This window comes from Chrysoperla carnea, chromosome 4 (assembly GCF_905475395.1).
Source record: "Chrysoperla carnea chromosome 4, inChrCarn1.1, whole genome shotgun sequence".
NCBI classification, from domain to species: Eukaryota; Metazoa; Arthropoda; class Insecta; order Neuroptera; family Chrysopidae; genus Chrysoperla; species Chrysoperla carnea.
In genome coordinates this window covers 10,310,919-10,335,320 of record NC_058340.1, presented here as the reverse complement: position 1 = coordinate 10,335,320, position 24,402 = coordinate 10,310,919, and the positions used below count along the sequence as shown (strand labels likewise).

The following is a 24,402-nucleotide window of genomic DNA, read 5'->3' as shown; positions in this document are numbered from 1 at the left end:
TATAATTATTTTCACTTATGACAATTTATGAAAAAAATTTAATTTAGAAAGTTTACGGCGTGTTGAAGTGGACCTTCAACACGCATCGTTCCAGTACGTTACAGCTTAAATAAACACATTTTTCACTATGTGCGTATTTTTATGTCATATTAATTCGAAAGTTGACAAAAAATAAAATTTCCTAACAGTTGTTGGTTAATACAATTTTGGAGTATTAAAAAAATACTTTTTATGAAAGTTTGAAATCCGGTTGGTTCATATCTAGTTAAATAGACAAATTTTTAAAGACAAATTGGTATAATAGTCCATCAACCAGCAGGCGATATGTTAAATCAGTACTCCACTTTGTACTTTGTTATTTATAATATTCTGAGCGTATATTTAATTAAGTCAAATTTGGAACTAAACTCAAACTAAGATGGTTCATTAAAATACGTTAAGTTTGCCGGGCACTGTCTTTAGATTATTATAATTTTCATTTAAAGTTAGTATGGTTTTACATTAATGAACAGTTATTTTTTAGCTAGATAAATAATGCTATTAATTAGCAATATTAATTGAATGTGTTCAATTAATAATGCTAATTTTTTTTAGATGTCACAATATTAGAAACTATCAAAATTATAAGTTAACACGTTTTGGCACTTTATTTTTTTTACAAGATTTTGATCATAGTACATTTTATAATCACAAAAAATCAATTTAATCAACTCGCTACATTAATCTTGGCATTTATTTGACTTTTGTTATTTAAATAATAAATTTTTAAAAGTTGCAAGCATTTTTTTTACATTTTATGTTAAGTATATTATTTGCTTTTAATATACATGGCAGACAAAAGAACTTAATACAAAAAAGAAAACACGATCTGCGAAACTCTGTCTACAAGCACTCTTGGAAATCAAAGCACAGTTATTAAAACATTAATATATGACGGTCTTTTAGATTACCAGGTGTTCTTAAAATTTTTAAGTTTGACATTAATACCTACATTAATTTTGCGAAATTAAATTAAAACAAGTTTTTTCAACTATTTTGGTTTGATGTCAGTCATACGGCGTTAAGTAATTAACGCCTAAGTAATATTTAAATAGATATTTTATGTAAAAATTCTAATAAAATAGATAAATATTTACATTAGGCCATAATAATAATATTTAATGTGAACTTAAAAAAAAAGACCCATTCCATCTACTAACTTAACCAATAAAAATAATATAAAAATAAAATATATGAATATATACAATAATGGATACCAAAACAAGTTTTTTTTTTTTCTTATAAAAACACATAAAATTCTCTAAATAGTGTGTGTATAATATAATAATTAAATAAAGTTAAATTTATTAAATGTATAAGTTTACCATTCATATAATATTATTATAAAAGTAAACAATTTACTTACATTAAAACTCTTAATATATGCTACTATGTATTTACATACAGGGTAGTTCTATAAAAGCTCATCTTAGGGGACATATTTGTGGCGGTTTGTGTACTCACTACTTAGTACTAATTCTTGTTACCCGGTTGCTCTGTATTTCTCTTGCCATGTTAAATCGTCTTTTAAAACGTTCGGCTAATGACTGGAAGGTTGCGTATTCGAATCCAGGCAGCGGCTGTTTGAGAAATTATAATTAATGATGTGGTAAAATTAATCACACTTTCGTCACTTGGGTAAGAGGCGAAGTAACCGATTCCACCCACATCATAAGAATTTAATTGTATATTGGATGCATTTTGAAATAAAATAAATAAAGATTAATAACATAATGATGTGGGTGGCCTCTGTTATTGATAGATGACTGAAAAACGGAGGTTCTACCCCATTATTATTATTATTATTATTATTATTATTATTAATACCTTTTTCTTGACTATCCATATTACTAGTTACCCCGTGAATTAAATCACCATAAAAGTGGAAGATATATATCACTTGGGTCTTCCATGATAATAAAAAAGCTTGCTAATAGTATCTTTGCGAAATATTTTCTAACAAATTGGTGGAGGCAATGGGAAGTAACGAAATATACATTATAATACATTTACTCATTAAAATTAAGGAAATATTTAATAGACGGTGACTTACAAGGGAAGGTAAGTGATAGTACGTTGGGGAGAGTGGCCATTTTTTAACAGACTTTTATTAACTTGGTATGTATCAATGTAATGGAATTTTTGAAGGTGACTTTCACACACTTCAAATCAACGGATCGAATTGAAATTTAACACGCTAATTAAGGATCGATGAGTGTACAATATTTTAATAATTTGGCCCTATTATCCTGATCATCAGGATTAGCGATTGCTCAAAAAATTTTTGGTGGTGGAAGCGCAGATAACATTTGATGGTTTTAATAAATAGTAGTTTAAAAAACTGAGAAACACGTTTTTGTAGCTAGCTGAACTAAAAAGTAAGAAATAAATTTTCAAAAGAAAAGACAAGTCTTGAATAATGAAACCATTAATTTAAATCATTTTGAAAAAAAATTCAAATTTTGTTAATAGTTAATAGTTCAGAACTTATTTGGAGAACGTATTACGAGTGGTATAATTAAAAACTGTAAGAATTAATAAACGTGTGAAATAGCCTACGAATCTAGTTAGAACAAAAATGTTTCATTTAACTATTTCTTTTTTAACCCCCTACGCAAAAAGAGGGAAGTTTGACCGCTATGTGCGGAGTAACTAATTTTGATATTTTTTTGTTTTGTTTGAAAGGTAATTTAATAGAGAGTGTTCTTAATTATGTTTCTAGAAAATCGGTTAAGTTTGGATAAAGCTACAAGGAAAAATCTGCATCTGACGGAGGTGTTTTTAAAATTTTGTAATTTTCACTTGATAAGATTATTTGTTAACCCCCGAACTAAAAAATGGAAGGTTTTATAAGTTTTTTGTTTCGTTTAAAAGGTAATGTAATAGAAAGTGTTCTTAGTTATGTTTAAAGTGCGAGTTTAGGATTCCGTACCCAAAAAACTAAAAAATTAGCGATGACCTTCAAAATCTCCTCAGATTGAAAAATGCTTTCAGTAAAAGGTGATTTAATGGAGAGTGTTCTTAGATATGCTTCGAGGGCGAGTTTAGGGTTCCGTATCCGAAAAATTTGTCAATGGTTTTTTAAATTTTGTAAATTTCACCTGTTGAGCATTATCATCACCTGTCTCTCAGACGACAGTTAAATAGAGTTAAAGAAATAATATAGTTTGATCAATGAAATTTGATAGATATATCTACGAGAAAAGTGCACTCCCAATATATGTCTGTCAAATTCGAAAATATCACGTCAAACATAAAGTATACATGCCTTTAACATCTCTTCTACAATGATATTATAAATGTAAATATACTTTTTGTTCTTTGAATAAGCATTTATAAACATACATCCATCCATCTATGTATCCCTGAGACATCGAATATATTATAGCAGGTTCTAAAATTATGATTGTTATGTTGAGGGGTTGTGATACAAATATGTATAGTCAGTTAGTTATAGGAAGGAGCTAATTAGATTTGTCAACCCCATGGACAAACTTACCACATCATTAAAAGCCACAGGCATCATGCTGCTGCAATATTATTAACTCTCTATATGTACATTATAAGGCGTAAGTAAAATAACAGCTTGCAAACTTGATGTCTATATGTTACGTTTATCGGCTGTTCCAAAAGTTGCCAAATATTATTTGTATGCTGAGTTCTATCCTTCATTTACATTGACACATTAAAACGATATTCTAAATATCTTATTGGTGGAAAAATTTAAATATCTTAGTAAATAGACAAAACGATTTATTAATAGATATATATCGTTTATAAATATATTCGTTGTGTGTTTAGTCATGATAGGGACAATAAAATCGATGCCAGCGCTTCCATTGGTAAAATTTTCTCGATAAAGGAGGCTGTTATGACTTATTTGCAATTCTTTACATGTTAATGTTATAGAAAATGTCAAATGAAAATTATTGAAAAACACTAATTTATTAAACTTAATGCGTTAAAAATTGCGAAAATAAGAAATCAGATTGCACAAATATTATTTTTCAAATGTTAATTATCAGTTATTTAAATTTGTGAGACAATAATATTAAATTTTCAATGTAAGTCATAAATGCAATCCATACAATTCTATAATTAAAGTAGTGTATCGTTACCATGAAAACGCCTCCAATAAAACTCACACACGGTGAGAATATAAATATATAATTTAAATAAATGGCTATTCTGCTATGTTTGAAAAAGTACTTCAAAATGTTGATTTTCCTAATGAAAATCCACAAAAAATTATATACTGGCAAAATTAACACGCTTTTTTACCATAAAATTAAATTAAATTTTAAACTTTTTTATTCTGTCAAAAACGCTGTCGTCCATTTGGGTGACGTAATATTGGTAAAATCAACAGTCATTCCTTCATAATCTACTTCTTTGGTGATTCTTGGTCTCTTTTTCTGCGTTTCTAATACTTATGTCATTGAACAAATATGCTATTTGTTTCAAAAATGAATCACAATCATGGCATTTTTTATTACACATTAGATAATGTAATGAGAGCATATTAATTTTTTTGCAAACAAGAGACTTTGTTTTAAGTATTGACATTAGTAATATTTTTTTTGGATTCTGTCAAAAAATCTTCTACCATACTTGTCACTGTATCAATACTTTGGCCTTCATTTTATCATGTCCTTAGTAATTATTATTTGCATTTTAATAAATAAATAAGTACAAATAAAATGCACTGACGAAAGAACGTAGTTAAATTTGACAAATATGTACCCAGCTGCTTACACTGAACTGACAGTTTTTGCATATATAACAACACATCAGGGCTCGCTCGTGTTTAGGTCACATGATATACAGTTTAAAAATTACGATTTTTAATTTTAATATAATAAAAAAATTATGTGCTTTTAAAGCTATATAAATTTTAATTTTTATCAAATTTCATAATTTATTTTTCAATGCTGAAAGTACTTACCCTATTGCTTCATCTTAGTCATAATTTTACCTGCAATTCATTTATAACCTGTTATCTTAGTCAGAAATCAGTTGCTTATCTATAAAATTTTGAAACACACGGTATAAATATTAACTGGATGAGGATCATAATATGGATGGTGAATAAATGTATGATTCAAATATGATTCCTTCGTTATATTACTCTTATATATTTTATTTTATATAAAATAAAATGTGTACATTGTACCGTAAGATATGAATTTAATAATAATGGTTCTAAGTAATTTATGGTATAATAATAAGGACTTGTAATGTCTAATAACACCATGGGTTGTTGAATGTGCATGTCGAATTGATCTAATTATTGCGAATAAATTCAATATTTATATTAATTTTAATAATAACAAGTAATGTAATTTATTTTCATGGAGTTTTCAAGAAATGTAAAAACTATCAATATTAGAAATTGATGACTAATTGTTATGAAAATGATAATTAATAATTAGTAGTACTTAATGCATACTTACTAAGCTTATAATAGACTGGATCAATCGTGGATCTCAGCCTTTTTTTACTTAATTATTCACATAAATATTAAACCTAGCACTAAAGTATGTTAAGCTGAGCGCACCATGTTCTGTGCCATCTATTTCAAAAATGGCTCAATGTTCAAAAAATGGTGTAGGCAAAATGTATTGATTATATTATTCTCTCCAACTTTTATAATAAAAGTAAATACGATTGAAGGCAAAGGAAACGTGATATTTTCAAAAAACTAATTTTTGCTACTTTTGAACTTGAATATCTAAGGATTGACACACGTGACCGTATATGACTTTTGAGACAACGTTTGTACTATCAAAATAAAGGTTTTAACAAAAATTTAGCTTATGCCGTTAGCTTCCTAGGTGAAACCAAAAAATGATTCGAGTATATTGATTTCACTTGGTATAAAATTTTTAAAATAAGAAAAATTGTAATATTGTTTTTCATACGTATACTTCAAAATAACGCAATTTTAACATCATTCTTTTAAATTCGATTGAACCTACACATTTAAACGTTCCACCATTGTAATAAACTAGCCGTGGGGTGGGTATTGTGTGACTTTTGAGATCCACACGAAAAACTTCCTAGTATAATAGAGAGTTATAAAAAAAATCGAAAATGTCAACACATTTATATGTTTATAAATTAACCTTGAGAAGTATATCAGATAAATTTCCAGAATTTTCTAATTCTCTGAAAAATGACTCGACTGAATGTTATTCTTTTCGGATCATATAGTCTTGAATAAGTTTGGATCAACACTTTAACGAAGGCGTTATCATTTTTGTTCACACGATATCGAACAGGAAAAAAATCTCCACATACATACGACCGAACTTTATAGCGAAAATATTTTTCATGGCCGGAACTTTTTAAATACAAAATTGAGAAAAAAATATTCAGAAATGAATTTTCCACAAAAGTTCTTCTGTTTGTATATTGTGTTTTTCCTCAGACCCTCAGACTAATGACAAACAATGTTATATCGGTTGTCCATGTCTCTAACCATTTTTTTGTTTAAAATGGGTTTAAAATCACTATTTTAAATTTAAATTTTATCTACCTCTACTATTTCTTAATGCCAACCTTAGCGGTATGTATAGCGTATCGGGTTCAATTCCCGCCGTTACTACAAAAATTAATTTAATTAATGGTTGTTATGGGTTGATGTGGTGCATGGTATATGCATAAAGGAGGCGCACGCAGTATCTGAAAATAATTGAGAAGCTGATAAGTGAAATTATCAACGGAAAGGTCGTAAAAGACATATATGGTCTCACAATGGGCTCTATAGCCTAAGTGTGTCTTTCGTTGACAACCAATATAACTAAACCTAACCTAACCTATTATTTCTTAATCAGTTACTTCTTTTTCTACAATGTGAGTATGAATCAGTATGGTTCTTTTTTTTTAAAATAATTTTATTTTTATAAACAACTAATAAACAATTTAAAATATTATAAATGTAATTACTGTTATTCATTCGTTATTAAAAACTACATGCATGACATGTATGTTTATAAAATTGTACCTATATATTATTTATACGCTAATTATAATGATTATCAACCTGTGTGTGTGTATTATGCAAGGATCTAATTACGTTACGTATGTGGCAGGTTAATGATCAAATAGAATGATATACATTGAGTGTTACTAATTTTTATTAAAGAAATTTTTATTGAAAAATATGTGAAAGAATGTGAAGAATATTGTTAAAGTTAAGTTCCCTGTCTAATAAGACTCAATTGGGAGCTTAAGGTCGTCACCAAGTAACTTTAGATTTAGGATTGAAATTATTATACCATGTATATATGAAATATACATAGTATATTAAGTTTAGTCCCAAGTTGGTAACGCTTAAAAATATTGATGCTACGAATCGCCAAATAAACTCGATTTTTTAATTTCTCGGGTCAAAATTACCTTATAAACTGAGTTTCATCAAATTCCGAAACAAATAATTTTTTACGATTTTTTTGAATTTTTCCAAGGGGTCATAAGGTCATTTGGGTCTTTGGTCCGTAGGACCTATCTTGTAAACCGTTAGAGATAGAACAAAAATTTAAATGTTAAAATGTTCCTTATAAAATATTAAACAACATTTTTTCGTAAACATCACTGTTTACCCGTGAGAGCACAAAATTGTGTAGTATGTATGTTATGGTTATATCAGTTATAGTATCAGACAAAGTAATCAACACTGTCCATACATGTTATTTCGACAATTAACTCAGTCAATTGTTTGTTTTCTCTTGTTTGTATATTATTTTCAACTTTGATAATGAATTTTATTGTAATTTCATGAATGTAGACGAAAAATAATAATAAAATATTTCGATATTTGGTTAAGGCTGGTTAAGGTGTAACCCATTCTGTTCGCGGTATGCGTTTAGGGGCTACGATAAACACACAGACGCACAGATAAACACTTTAAACTTATAACACTCCTTCTTAAATCATTATCAAAGTGATGGTCAAGGACATCAAAAAAGGATACTTAGAGAGCTATCATTTTTTGGGACAAATTTTTGGAAATATTTTAATTGAAATTGAAATATTTGAGTTGAGTATGTTCTTTTGAGTTGAGTATGACCATTTCACTTTTCAAAATGAATTAAGCCATGTTTATTTGACCATTCATTTACATAGTAATTATTTATATGTTAAAATTATACGTCATTCCTTTTCTAAACCGAATCGATTTTGTAAATCAACGCCAATTTTTTAGTTTTATCGAGAACTCTAAGCTTGCACTTAAAAACATAGCTAACAACATTATCCGTTAAATTACCTATCAAATGAAACCAAAAAAATTAAAATCGGTTCGTCCATGTAGGCGCTACGATGCCACAGACAGACAAACACATAGCGGTCAAACTTATAACACCCCTTTTTTTAATTCGGGACTCCGCAAACCCCCCTAAAATTTTTAGAATTGATATAAACATCATCATAAAAAAATCAAACGTTTTATTTAAAATTGCTTTGGTGCTCGTACATCCTTAAATGAAGCAAAATTAGAAGCAATCATTTTGCATGGCACATATCATTATCGCCATGTAATACTGTCGTTACTAAAATCTATATTCTGTTTGATATAAACATAACCTTAAGTCAATTATAATGATATGATGATATCAAGAGCATCCAAAGGTTGGGCATAGCCAATCATGAATGTTATTATTTATAAATTACTTGTGAAAAGTAACAGAATTTGTTATATTAACTAACTCGAATTTTAAAGAATTTCCTTTTTCCGAATTAGCGATAAAATTGTGGCACTGAACTGTATCCAAGAACGGTAGTCACACCGCAAATTCTAGTGTGTTACGACTCGAATCAAAACACTGTTATATATGTGTTGATTAAACGAAAATAACAAAAACATACATTTTCAAAAAACGTTTTGTTTTAAAGGTTTTAAACGATTTTTTAATGTATAATTCTTCTTAAAACATTTAGAAATAAAAACCTTTAGATGCTTTGAAAAGAAAGGTTTTGTTACATGAACATAATTAAGCTAGAAAAAATGTCCGTATTTTTTACTTGTACACCTTTTTACTGAATAAAATAAAAATTTGAGTAGATATTAAGAAGAACTGTCATCTAATTCAAAATATTAGGCCCGCCAATTCAAAAAAATAATCGTAATCACTATTTTTATACCACGTTTATGAAATATACCAAGGTATAATAATTTTAGTTTGTAATGCTTAAAAATATTGATGTTCTGAACAAATTTTTGGTGTAGGTGTTCATAAAATCACTTAATTAGTTTATTTCCGTCTTTCTGTGTGTCTGTCTGTCTGTCTGTAGGTGACATGTATGTATGGCTTGCTATCTCTCTTTACTTACATTATGTGGAAAAAAAAGATTCCGTAATCACCGCTGTCTATACATGGTATTTCAACAATTAACTCAATTAAGTCAATTTTTTGTTTTCACTTTCTTTCTTTTTAAATTTAAAAAGGTTTTTACCTACGTGTAGTTTCGACCTGATAATCTTCCACATTTGAAGCGGGCACCGTAATCTCAATAACGGCCTTTTTGAGAATACTATTCATATTTCAAGATAATAAACTCTAAAAAAAATTGTGGATCAGTCAGGGTCGGACACTTTAAGAAAGGCAATCCGAGTGTAAAAAGTGGATTAAAAAAGAACACCCGTATAATCTAGGTTAACAAAATCTCTATTTTCAAAGGTGATCTGTGACATTCTACTAGTCTTCAACAATATCTTTAGTGTATTGTAATATATTCTTTCTATGTGACTTCAAAACCGAATACCGAATATCGAGTATAAAGAAGATCCGAAATATCGTCAATCAAGATGTTCACATTATACGGAGGATCTTAAAGTTTATATATATATAAATTATAAAACAACCACAAATTTAAAGTTCAAAACATAAATATTTTCACATTTATTAAGTAATTATTTCTTGGTGCTAATGAAACGTCAAAAAAATTACAAATAAAAAATAAAAATGTAAAACAAACATTTATTTATGTAATATGCTACTCATTTACTGCACTGGTATTGAATATAAAAATCAATAAATAATTTGTATTCAAATAAAAATCTTGATACGCAAATTTGTTAATATTTGTTAATTAAAAATGTGTTAATGTTGATTTCATCATTTAAATTGAATAATTAATGACAGACGGGCTACAATGTTTGATCACAAACAGGGTAAAACGATATACATGCTATGTTAGAATATAACATATATAATATAGGGTAGAATATACCATATATTATACAGTATGTACCCATAAGTCCATAGTTACTACTATGCTAAGCATTCTAAATACAACAAATGTTTCAAGCAAAGGTTGTTCGTATGAAAAGATGGCATCTCATGGGCACCTTGCATTGAACCATGAAGGTCAGTTCGTTGAAGCTAAGAGATAGAAGAAAACTTTAAATTAGACTGTTTTTCTTAGGTTAAAAAAATTTATATTTACTGTTTGACACATTTTTTTAAATATAAATTCACTAGACAGAGTCTTCTTTAGTTGGATTGGCCCATAGATGCATGAAAATACCTTTGGAATTTTTAGCTCTGTATAATCATAGGATAGGGTTTTATAGGGCTCCCTTTCAAATTTAATAGTGCTTTTTTTTGTAGAACGTCACTAAAACTTGAAATTGGAGCCGTAATTTAAAATTTGCATATACTGAAAAAAATTTTAAACAAAAAATATTCGTGGTTTTAGCGGAAATTGACTAAGTACTTGTGAGACATACTGTAGTATGATGCTACTTCAATATGTACTACGATATCGTAGTACTCCATCAGAGAGCATGCATGCGTGTTTTATAGACTAGCATCGGGCAGTGTATAATCACAGATGTTTATTAATAAATAGGGACTCTAATAATACAAAAATTATTGTTTAAAAATTTGGAATAAAAGATGCTTTACTTAGGTGCCATAAAAAGAAAAGTAAGTAGATGATAAATGTTTAATAGTTAATATGCTATAGATAAATTTTCATTTTTTGCTTTAATAATAGCTCATTCAAAGCTGACAAACACTAGAAAAACTTATTTTTCGAAAAACTATTAAAAAACAACCAAGATACAAACCATCAAAAAAAAAAAAATTTTTTTAATGCAAAACGAGATAAAGCATGGAATTTTATGGCAAACATAGTGCATGAAGTCAAAGATTATGTCTGATCGCTACGTCTAGTTATTGTCTAACTTGTAGTTAAAAATGCTTATAACATCTGTATATCTTGACCGATTTTAATTTTAATTTGAATTTTTGTAATTTATTTTACGGTATTTACATGTTTTGTTAAGAATAACGAAAATGCCATTGGTATTATAAAAAAAAATCAATACTGCGAATGTCATATAAAATATTATCTGGGCTTCAAAAACCTTTCTTTAATAATTAAAATCTAGCACGCTTTATAATGATTAAATGATGGTTTTCTTAATCATTATTTTTTTAAACTTGAAACTATTTGTCGTATAAAATGGCTCAAAGCCATTCACGTGGATTCCTTAATTCGATCTTAGACAGAATAACTGCGATCACTATTAGTAATCGCAGTATTATTTTTCACGTCTGAAACACTCAGTAACAATAAATTCCATTGCATACATTAATATTTAAATATACATTTTTACTGATAAATTTGATTTGCAGACCTAATTCCATTGATATTAAAACTTGAACACATTCTCTTCCACCTCTTCTGACTTAATGAATATATTTATTTAATTTTAATGGTGAAGTATGAAATATTATATTTAATAAAAATCATGTTAAAATTACATTTTTTTTTGTACCTATATTTTCATTATGTTTAAACATATGTTGTTTTGACATGTAAACATTTTTATTTTATTAAATACATATATGAAGAATGAATAGAATATGAAGTATGTTAAATATTTTTTATTTCATTTTTTATTTTTATATAGACAAAACCAGTTATAATGACATCCATTATAACAACGAAATAAAACGCTCCTGATCGAATCTTTCTATAATGACATACACATATGAATGTATTGGATATAACGCATAAGATTTTTCCTATTGAGATGAATTTTCTTAACAATTCAATGCGACCAACACCTTCAATATTTTTATTTTGCTTTCTCAAAATTATGGGTTTTTGAAAGTGAAAACATAAACAAATTTGCAAATTTTCTTCATAATTTTGGTGGGTCTTATTAGGAGTATATAAAAATCTATGATATAAACACAAATAACTCTTATCACTTATTAATAACACGCAAATGAGTCTAGTAAGTAGGCTATTACTTGTATCCGGAACATAAAAGAACCACATCCTAAGGACCTTTTGCCGGATACAATAGCTAGTCCTTTTTAATGAAAACCAGCAAAGTATATAAATATCTTTGACCTTCTTAGAAATTGTCTTGAATCTTATTAACTTTATATTTACAAATAAAACACTAAAAGAGTTGGTTTTTTAATTAAGTTAAATCGTCGATGGCACAAAAATATCGTTTCCTATCTTTGATATGAAGTTGCAGTTTTATTTATGACACTAATCGAACATGAGTGCGAAATTAAACGGGTAAAAAGTATGAGATTTTGAAAGTGGGCCATCTTAGGCGAAGCTACCTTACTGCATTATATTTTGTTTTGCGTTATTAGTAGAAATTAAAGTATACCTATATTAAATTAACTTGCTTTATTATATAATGGCTGCAAGTTGTAGGTAGAAAAATAAACAAACAAAAAATGTAATCTACAAATGTATGTAATAAATTTTTACTTATTTTTCACCACACGTATAAGAAAAACATTATACAGAACCGCCTATAGCGTTGAAATAAATTAAAGTCCTGATCGATTCAAAATCTACATGCTTAAGTTTGTCATTGATTTGTAGAGGAATTCAATTGCTCTTTTTCGATAAAAATATAGAGCCAGATTTTTAATAAGAAAAAGGATGGCCATAAAAAATTAATAACTTTTCATCAAAGTATTTTGCCGAATTCCAAACGAGTCGGTACAGAATACTCTATGTTAATTTTCAGATTTTCCATCCAGCCAGCTAATAAAATAGTATATATACATAAATTCTCTCAATAATTAGATTTCTAAACATTTCTTAATCCTGTCTCAGATAAAAATTTTATTGTGCTTTTAAAAAAAATAAATAAATACAGCTGAGCTGATGGGACATCTTGTATCGTCTACATTTAGAAGGAACAATAAATATAAAAGGATTGTTTTGTTTGCATGTTTACAATATTAGTAAAACGTTTTTATTTTAATTTTCACAAAATTCATATAATATCCATAATTTTTCTTTTATACTGCATATGCTAAGAATTAAACTAATTAAATTCTATTATGTTATTATTTTTTAATGGCTAAAAAAAATTTATATTTAATACAAAATGGTTCATAATAATGTCACATAGACAAACTAAATATTTTATTTATCGTGTTTCCAAAAATATTTCAAGTGGCGCACAGAAATTAAAATTTAATATTTAATATTTTTTTATATATAGTGAATTATTTTCCGATATTTTATAACGTGTTTCTTTATCTGGTTTCAGTATTGGAGTTGGTCGTGCACATTTTGAAAAACAACCACCAAGTAATTTAAGAAAATCAAATTTCTTTCATTTTGTTATTGCATTGTATGATCGATCTGGTCAGCCAATTGAAATTGAACGGACTGCTTTTATTGGATTTATCGAAAAGGATCAAGTACGTACAATTTAAGATAAAATTGTTTTTAGTTGGGTTGTTTTGAATATATGTTTAACTAAAGGAATATTTTTTGATTTTTAGGAAACAGAGGGTCAAAAAACAAATAATGGAATACAATATAGACTTCAATTATTATACGCTAACGGTAAGTTTCATGAATTTTTTTTCGTTTTTTACTTTTTATTGACAACTCATCATTACGTTCCCTCATATCCTTTAAAGGCACCAGTCTCTAATGATCGTTCTATATTAATTAGTAAAGGTGATTAATTAAAAAATTAATCATTTATTCGAGAAAAAACCTTAAAAATTTCTTAAATGAATTCGAAATTCGAACGGTATTTTCATAAAAAGTTTAGAAAACAGTTCAAACAGATTATTACTTTGTTTAACAACTCTTCTAAAAAACTTTAAAATTCAGAATTAAAATTATGGTTTTATTAATAATTTGTTAAAAATTTGCCATAGAAAAAAAAAGTAAAACTAGGCTTAAATGAAGAAATAAAGGTGCAGTCATGACCAAAGCTATAAATCCCAATGCTCAATTAATTGTAAAAAGTTAAACCATTAGTTGTTTTAACCAATTTTGATGTGTGTAAAAAAAATATTGTTAAATTTCTGTAACAAGTTTTATCTTCCATAAATAATCTATGTTTATTGATTTACAATTTATTTATTTTTAATTTACAATTTCAATTGTTTCCAATTTATATAATTATTAAATTAAGTAAAGGTTTAATTCTACTTCAAACTACCATAAGTACCTATAATTAAGTAATTTTTATTCACTAATTAGTTGTTTAAATCTATAATTAATTTCAATATATTTGAAACATATTATTACTTTTTTATTGGTGTTATATAATATAAAAATAATATCCATGAATAAAGGAGAACCAATTATTAAGCATATTTCCTTTCAAAACCAATATTGAATGAAAATATGAAACAATAATCAGTTTTTACAACTCAAAACGGGTTTTTTTAATTACATTATACAAAATTTATTAATACTTTTGTATACATAAGGTGTCCCTTAACTGAATGCCCCAACTTTAAGCACGTGTTTCTTAATTTACACTTTATCTGCAATTTTCAGCTGTATATTATAGCGACATTACAATTTCTTTCTAGCTGATGTACACTAGCACTTCTTCAGTGGGATGGAATAGTTGGGACATTCTGTGTTAATTCTATCTATTTTATTGAATATTACAAAATTTACAAAAAAAAAAATAATATCAACATATATTTAAAATACGATTAACATTCTGAGTGCATGATTTGTCTATAATTTAAGATTAATGCATTGTGGGTATAACGTAATTGATATTAAATCATAATTATGTGTTAATTAATTCTTACTCTTAAAAAAATATTGTATTAAATGATAAAAGTAAACCTATATATCTATTTATTTCTCAATAATATGTTTTAATGATGTTAGTACGTGTACTTATTATGAGTAAGTACTTAGTGTATTTGAAAAAAAATCAAATATAGAATAAATCAGTTACAGCCTCCATGTACAGATTATTATCTAACTTAAGAGTCTGTGTAACTGATTGAATTAAAGTAAGTTTGGAATTTGGGATTTTTCAACTAAATTAGGCAGTAAACGACCCATAAAGAAAATAACAAGGATATTGGATCAAACTCAAGTGGTTAACCCAATTTTAAGTTTCCTTCCCCAATTTTTTATCCTATTTAGTATTTATCATAATTAGTCTGGCCAGACCCTTGAGGTAAACACGAATAACTTCCCAGTTTTATAAAGAGCTTTAGAAAAAGTTTTATAAAAAATAATAACAAACAAGTAGCGTGACTCAAAACGACTCTACCAAATGTTACAATATGATATTCGGGTCATAGTGAGGTTAATACGCCTCGATCGACACCTCGGTGAAATCGATCCCATTGTTACCACGAATGTAAGTACGTACACTATCACATACTTCTTCTCAAAATTGGTGAAAATGCCTTGTCCTGACCATGAAACGTAAAGATATATTGAAAATATCACTAAAATAACTTCCTATACTGGGAAGTAAACAAACTTGGCTGGGAAGTGAATAGCCTTGGCCAAAGCTTGAGCAATGGCTAGCAAACCATGGCAAGAGTTATTTGGTTGGAAAAGGACTGGTTTGCAACACTTGACAAATCAAAACTGGCCTAATCTTGTCTTAAAAATTACATCATCAGGGTTTTTACTTCCTACTTGAAGAGTTACTTATATTATTATCTTTTCAAGGCTTCTATATTTATAGAATGTGTAAAAATTCAAAAAAACTGCAACTAATCAAATATTACTTGCTGGAAGCTGAAAGTTAAGTGTTGTCATAAATGGTAAATATGTGGGCGACAAATAGCTGCTCATTGAATATGCCAAATTAAAAGAGAAAATTAATTAAAGTAAGTTCCGGTAAAATAAAGTAGTTCATTTTTAGTTTCTTTTTGCAAAAAGAAAACATATTGGGCTCCGTTAAAAAATGAGTTGGTCTGACTGAATTCAAAAATACAATATGTAATTTTATGTACCATTATTTTCCGATGATTTATCGAGAAATGCAGCAGTAGTGATAGCTGCAATTCTTCACATATTAATATTATGATAAATATTTTCAAATTAAACATAATACCACACTTAATACCACTAGTATAAGATATGGGCAGTGTTTTCACAGATAAATTTACATATTACTTACGGGGCCCACCCGAGTATATCCCGCTGTGCATCTCATACCTTTTTATATACTCCTGTGGTCAATTATTTACTAGTTATGTACACTCAAGTTACTAATAATATGGGAATCGCTTCACCAACATTGCTTGTTGAAATTTATGAGAAGAGAAACCTGTATAAAGAAGACCTTTCTCAAGTAGCCAATCCAGATTCAGAAAAAATAATTAAACATAATATATATTTGGTCAGTAACAAATCACCTGCAAACCATTTCACCCGCAGAGCGAATCATCTGCAAACAACACATCAAATTTCGACTAGATTAGAGTCATATTTTTCGGGTACGGAACCCTACACTAGCATTAAAACATATAAAAGTACACTCTCTATTAAATTACCTTTTTCCTTAGAGTCGTCTCCAAACTGAACCGATTTTGAGAATCATCGTCTATTTTTTAGTTGTTCCGGGTACGGAACCCTAAACTCGCACTTGAAACATAGCTAACAATACTCAAAACAAATCAAAATAGAAAAGTCAAAATAGATTCATACAAAATTCATACAAAAAAAGTCAAAATAGATTCATTCGTTTAAGCACTTTTTGGTTCGGGGGGTTAAATATCTGAGTAACCTATCAAATTTTCAAGCCAAAAATAAATTTGATCCACTTTTTTTGGAGTATCTAAAAGAACAAATGAACAGATGACTGAAGGTAATGTACTTTATAGAGTGACCTGTTTTCATTGCCATATCCTGTTATTATCATACTCTCATGCCATCAAATTCTTAAGAAAAGTGAGTTTACAAGTAAATTACGTATAAACTACTATAATTTTCTGTAATTTTTTAATTGGTCTACATTATTTCCAAAAAATTTGAACACTTTCGTATCTTATGTTTATTAAACCCTTGAGGTGTTGTAAACTAACATAATCTGTAAAATAAAAATAGTTAATTTTACTTTGTACGATGAATTTCAATCATAAAATTAATAAATTAATTTTTTTTTTAAATATTATTTTCCATAACTGGCTAGTTTTTTTATATTATATTCTCATGAAATCTTTGTATATTATTAGTAATTTATGTTTAAAGCCTTTTAATGTTTATATACAGACACAAATATAAAGTGAGGCAGAGAATTGTATGATTTTGAAAACCCTGTATAAAAAGACATCACACCAATTTTTGTAAATTCTCTCTTAAACTGCATAAAAAAGTATTTAAGAAAATTAAGCCCTGAAGAAAATAATAATATTTAAGCAAATTTTATCGTGTTTTAAAATAAATTTAGTTAATTTAGTAAATGTAGTTGTATTCCTAAAAAGTTTTACAATGACATACTTGTAAATATAGGAATTTTTGCAGACGACTTTTGATATTGCGCAACATTGCCAGTATTGCCTTCTAGAGCAATACTGCTTTGATAAAACGTGAGAAACACAGCGTAGAGCCAAGGCTAGGGAACTATCAACCTATCCATTTGACTATATAAATGACAGTAATAACCCCAAAACGTGATAATATGATCTAGTAAGTGATTTCCAAAGGTTAGGTTAGGTTAGAGTGGCTGTCCAGGGGTGGGACATACTAAGACCATAGGGTCTGTTGTGATACCGAAAGAGGGTTGGCCCATCCCCGGCCACTACTCATGAACATGAACCAATTGGAGCTGTTTAAGAACAGCAGAAGAGCATTGACGTCGACGGACTCCAGGTTGGAGAGGTCGTCAAAGAAGGGCTGGCTCAAGTAAGTCCATCTCCTCATGACAAAATCTAGGCAGTGACAGAGAAGATGAGACATTGTCTCTTCCTCCTCGCCACTGTGACAGCTCCTGCAGTAGTCATGATACACTGCCAGGCCCAGGCGTAGTGATTTCCAAAACAATTCATATAATTAATAATATTGATTTCAAAGTTGCAAAACTAAGCGTTTTCATAATCGCACACTTTCTGCTCCATTCTATATTATCAATTGGTTCTATTATATTATTATTTGTTTTGTTTGTTTCTTGTAGTTAACTTGATCTCACGTATTGTAACTTTTACTTTATAAAATATAAGAACAAGTTTTCAAAAAATATTGTGTTTAATAAATAATAATTGTCATTTTTAGTGTTGAATTATTACTCTTATTAAAAATTTTTATTTCTCAATTATCAATAAAGTTTCAATTATGAAATTTACTTCCATCAATTAAAACTATTTCATTTTCAAATTTTTATGACATAACTAAATCATAATTATCAGAGGGCAATATTATAATTTACCAGCGTTATCGCTCATAAAATTTACTTCATATTACCTCCATCATTTACGTGAACTTTCTAGTTCACTTTTAGCTAGTCAATTAGTGTGATATTTTCAAATTTTACTATGGGTTGATATTTGTATATCAAAATTACCTTAAAAGTCTTCATTCAAATGTTCAAGATTAGGACAATTGCACGCAATAATTCGTTTATGTACCAATGCCACCAATTCCGTGGAAGAAAATGAATCGTAGCGAGTAAAAAGACACACGAATCCCAGAAGGATAGCCCGAGAGGATATTTGATTATCTCTTTATCTTAAGATATTTCCACCATAGTATTTGCAGTTCCTATGATAAAGCTATGGTAAAAAATTTTTCGACATTTAAAGAGAAATTAAATTTAAGAACTTACTATACTACACATTAAATCCCGAAGCTAAATATTTTTATTGTGGGTCCTTAAGGGGATATATTTTAACAAAATGCATAATACAGCCCATAGAAATGCTCATCTTAATTTGAATAATGATTCTGTACGATTACGCAAGAAACAAATAATACTCACATCTCCATGATAATTGAAAGATAAAAAACCAGTAGTCTATCTTATCTAGAAAATGACACAAATAATAGCGGACATTCCGCAAAATTACATGTGTAAGTTAATTTAATGGAAGTTAATTCAATATTTTCAATTCATGATTGTAATCTGAGTTTCAAGTTTTATAAATATCTACCTAATCAGTAAACATAATTAAACGAATTTATATTTTTTTCCAAATTTACTACACATGTTTTATTTGTTGTCATGTCTACATCCAATCAAATCCACTGCATTTATTCGTATAACTTGATTGTATGACCATTCCCGTTTACAGATTTTATTTATGTACGTAAATCAAAAGTATACATTCATAAATAATTTTCAATCATAATCATTTGAAACTAACTCATTAAATTAATTATTTTTTTATGATAATTTTTATGTTTGAAATTATTTTTAGACCTTTTTACCCGACTATCAATGATCTTGTATTTATGTATGTATTTATATTTGTTTGTAAATTTCTTTATTACCTCATATCTTCCAAACGGTTCAATAGATTTCAGCATTTAAGGTATCATTATATTTTTCAAGAAAATCCAAAGTTTCTTATATTGGGATCTGAAAAAACAAAACAAAATGGCAGATTTTTGGAGCGAAATAGTAAAAAAGTATCAAAACTTATCGAAAAGGGTAACAATATAAAGGAAATTATAAGGAGATTAAATAGTTTAAATGTTTTAATAGAGTATAATCAAAAGTTTTTTTATTGCTGGAACACTAAAAAGTCTAAGAATCTATATTATTAAAAAAATAACCTGATTGCGTTAAATAAAATCTGAAAAGAAAGTGTGATAGTTTACATAGCGTCTTTAACAGTTGTGACCCATTAAAATCTAGACCAACTCAAATTTTCCTGATGAGTCTCGACTATTAAGTCGCTATGTAAACTACTGGACTTGATTCTCTCTTTTGAGATTTTATTTAACGCAGTTGGGTTTTTATTTTTTTTATTATCTATTTTATTACTGTTAAGTTATCAATATTATGATAGAGGTTGATGTAACGTGAGCCATGATTTTAATATGGGTGTATGTTTTTTTAAAGCTAATTAAAAAAAATAATAATAATGAAAAATTATACCTAAATTATAATTAAAATGAGGATCACTATTTATTTTTGAAAGTTTGTGTAAAAGACCTACAAGACCATAGTGTTTCATGGACCATAATCTAGTTGGCTTGGATCACCCCCCCCCCTGATTGTAACTGTGGGTATAGATGGTATGCAATTTAAACATTGAAGGGAAAAATATTGTCGTTAAAGAGAAAATATTGATTGCGCCTTTGATTGATATACGCATTTAAGTATATTTCCTGTTCATAATTTATGTTGACAAGTTTATTGATTTTTTGATTTGATAAGTTAATTAAGCGAGAGGGGGAGTATAAATAGTTAATATTTTTATTTTTTATAAATATTTAAAATTTTTTATTATATTTTGACCAATTCCCCACTCGATGATTTTGTATCCCACTTTTTATTTTTAATTATAGACGCCATATTTAAAGATTCAGAATGTGTTTTTGCTACTTTATCTGCTGTACAAAAATACACACAAACACCAAAAAAAAGAAAAAAGGTTACAGTTCCTCGCGTAGTCAGGTAAAAATTGTTAGTGAGTTTTTAACTTTACAAAATAAATAAGTTATTTTAAATTCAAGGATCTCATATTGTAAATAATTCGTTTGTATAAATTCAACAGAATTAACAAACTAAAAGCACCTGTAATTTCATTGTATTTATAAACTTTAAGGATGCACGAGCGCCAGGGAAATTTTGGAAAAAAGGCTTGATTTTTTTAAGTATGAAGTTGAACTAAGTCTAAATCAATTTTAGGAGGGGACGGGAGGTTACTCGATCATTTAAATAAAGAAATAACTTCAAAAATAGGCATATTTAATATTTTATGGATAAACGGTAAATCGATGGTATGTTTTCATACAATTCCCCAAACCTAATCGGTGGAAATTAAAAACAAAACTATTAAAATTAAAATCTTAATCAATTATTGAAAACAAAAAACCCGTTGCGCTCAACTAATTAAGGATGTATGAGCACGGTAGTGGGGACACAAATTTAAAAAAGTATGTTTTTTCAATTTTGATGGTGAATTATGTTAAAAAATATAAGACGAAACATAAGAATAAAATTTTTCGATATCTGAAACAATTTTGGTTTAATTATTTAGCTTTCGATATTTCGAAAACCAAAGCAGATATCGAAAAATTTCGTTCTTATTTTTGTCTACATTCGTGAAGTTCATAACAAACTTCATCATAAAAATTGAAAATAAGGTACAAATCACAGATTTTCAAGCACAACTCTAAACTTGCCTTGGCGCTTGTACTACCTTAATTGATTACAAAATAATAATATATTCAATATGCAGATTTATGGTAGTAAAGGTTTAAACAATACAGTAGCGTGCAAGTGTTTTTATTGGTTAAATAACATGTAATATTTTATACAAATTGTTACACTTTAGCATTATTTCTATGATAAAGTATTATATAATTTTCAATGGTAAAAGAAGCAAAAGCTTATACATAAAACTCTCTAGTTAAATAAGTCCATATATAAAGCTATGGTCAATAGCTTTGGGGTCTGTATTTAAATACCTGTACTGCAACAAACAAAACACTTATGTGCTTGAATTAATGCCCAATTTACATAAACATATTATAACCAGAATTATCATATGGACGATGTGTTTTGTATCGGTGGCCTAACTGGACGAGGTGTTTGCTTGTACATGTATTACTTTCTCGTTGTTATAATATCCAGGTATATAGATCGCCATAAGCCTTTTGTAAGGTACATTATATACAAGAAGGCTATTGTACATATCATTATTAATACTGACAAAGTAACAACACTATATTATAGTGTTATATGTACTCTTCGAAGAGATTTCGTTTTAGTGGCTTAAACTCCCTGAACAAATTGGTTTTTGTTTTATTCATGTATGGTATTTATTATTTGAAAAGATTTTCTTCATATTAATTCGTTTGAGAGTATAAACAAGTTATCCTACTTGAAAAATACATAATATTTCATTTTTAAAATGAAAATTTTTATATTAGACATATAGATCGTCCCTAAAGGTTATTATTCCGTTATGGGTATAGTGTTATAAATTTCTAAATGTTTAATATTTTAACGCAAAGTAAAACAATTTTATTGTTGAACAGAAATAACTATATTAAAAGACATGCTCAAGTTTACTAATAAATGCGATGCACATTAATTTTAATCGCAAATCGGCATTTAAATTTTGTATAAAAAAATTAAGTAAACAAAAAAAATGCAAATTTATCGTAGAATATTATAGAAAAATTCACCTTCAAAAATTTTAACATTTTTTATTATGCCCGTGAGACCTACCTGTTAAATGCTTATTATAAAAAAACGTGCCGAGTATTGATCACCATAAAATTTACTGTATTTCCGTATAGTTATTTTATACAGATACGAAATTGTCGGATCATATAATGTTTGATGCGTAGTATTAAAAAAATAATACTTTCGTATCTGAAAAAATTACTCATTTTCATAATTTTTGCGGCAATTTTACTGAAGAATAAGATTATTAATGCGACAAAAATACGGGTTCGATGAATCTTTAAAAATAATTTACCAAAGAATTTCGCGAAATGATTCTTCTTAGTATTTTCAACAATTGTCCAAGTAATTTATGCGTGTATAAATTAACAATAGGGGATAATCCTAATGTCAAATTGGTCATATTACCGATGTACCCAAAAATGTAAAACTAGACTTGATGCCATAACAAAATTTGAAACTGAAATTAAAATTGATTAAAAACGAAGTAGTTATAAGCAATCAAAGATTGCATTCAAAGGTTGCCCATTTCTTTTTAGCAAACAAAGTTTTATATGTAATCTCTATGGCGATACAAACGTATCACGTCACTAGTGGGTATCTTCCTCTTTGTTTAATTTGAAATTTTAAACGTTCATATCTTGCATTCTCTTTTTTAAACATTTAAAAAATCAACTTCATTTTTCTATTCGTGATGTGAGAATTCTTCATCTGAAATTAAAATTTAGTCCGGTCCCCTATTGCCTAAATAGTTTAAGCGTATATAAATTAACAATTCTAGAAACTTCACAGCTGTTTGATGGATCAAAACATCTATAAAAACAAGTAGTTCTTTTTTAGGAGGTAATTTATAATCTATTAACACTTGGCCAGTCAGTATTGTGTTGGTCAAGTATTTGAACTTCTCATTTTGTACTTATCAAGCTGAATTACTCAACAAGTAGATTATTTATTTGTAACATGAAAATGAAACCGTTAACTTTTTTAAATTTTATATTAAGTGACTTTGATATGTGTACGACAGTTAAAATAAAACGTACTTCAAAAATCAATCACGTTGTCCAGCCATTTCTCATTATATATGTATAGTAAGAATGATTATTAGATATCATAATCAATCAATCAATAATATTTCTTTTAATCTTGTTTCACACATGATTTATTTTAAATAAAAATAATTAGTATACACCACTTAAAGCAGGTACTCTCAATTACTTACCTTATTTGAATAGGTATCAATCAATTAGTAGATTAAAATAATTGTAGAGAGTAGAGTTTTAATAAAAACGAATGGAAGTAGAGTTTAGTATTTAATTATTTGTTTTCTACTTAAAGTAGAAGAAAAATACAATGTTTTCTATGTAGAAACTAATATAAATAAAACAATAAACAAGTAAAATTTACAAAATTAAAATACCCCCGACAAATGCGACTTATTTTTTGTAAACCGATTTTTGGAAACTTAGCTACAAAATGTTCTCAATCAAGTCGGTTCGACCGTTTAAAGGCTACGATGTCATTGAAAACACACAGATAAACATTTTAAACTTATAACACTCCTTCTTTAATCAATATCAAAGTGATGGTCAAATGAGTTAAGCCATGTTTATTTTGATATGTTAAAATTATGTCATGCCTTTTCCAAATTGAATCGATTTTGAAAATCATCGCCAATTTTTTAGGGTACAAAAATCTAAGTATGCACATAGCTAAGAACACTTTCCGTTAAATTACCTTTCAAATGAAACCAAAAAACTTAAGATCGGTTCATCCAT

The 24,402-nt window shown here is 27.8% G+C and overlaps 1 protein-coding gene across 1 annotated transcript in view; it reads left to right on the top strand.

The window, feature by feature from the left end:
* Positions 1-24,402, top strand: part of LOC123298541 (transcription factor collier-like) — a 100,961-nt gene that overhangs the window by 16,876 nt on the left and 59,683 nt on the right. Inside the window, exons 2-3 of the mRNA XM_044880572.1 lie at positions 13,586-13,739; positions 13,824-13,887. Coding sequence (XP_044736507.1) covers positions 13,586-13,739; positions 13,824-13,887 — 218 coding nt within the window. The remainder of the gene's footprint in view (positions 1-13,585; positions 13,740-13,823; positions 13,888-24,402) is intronic.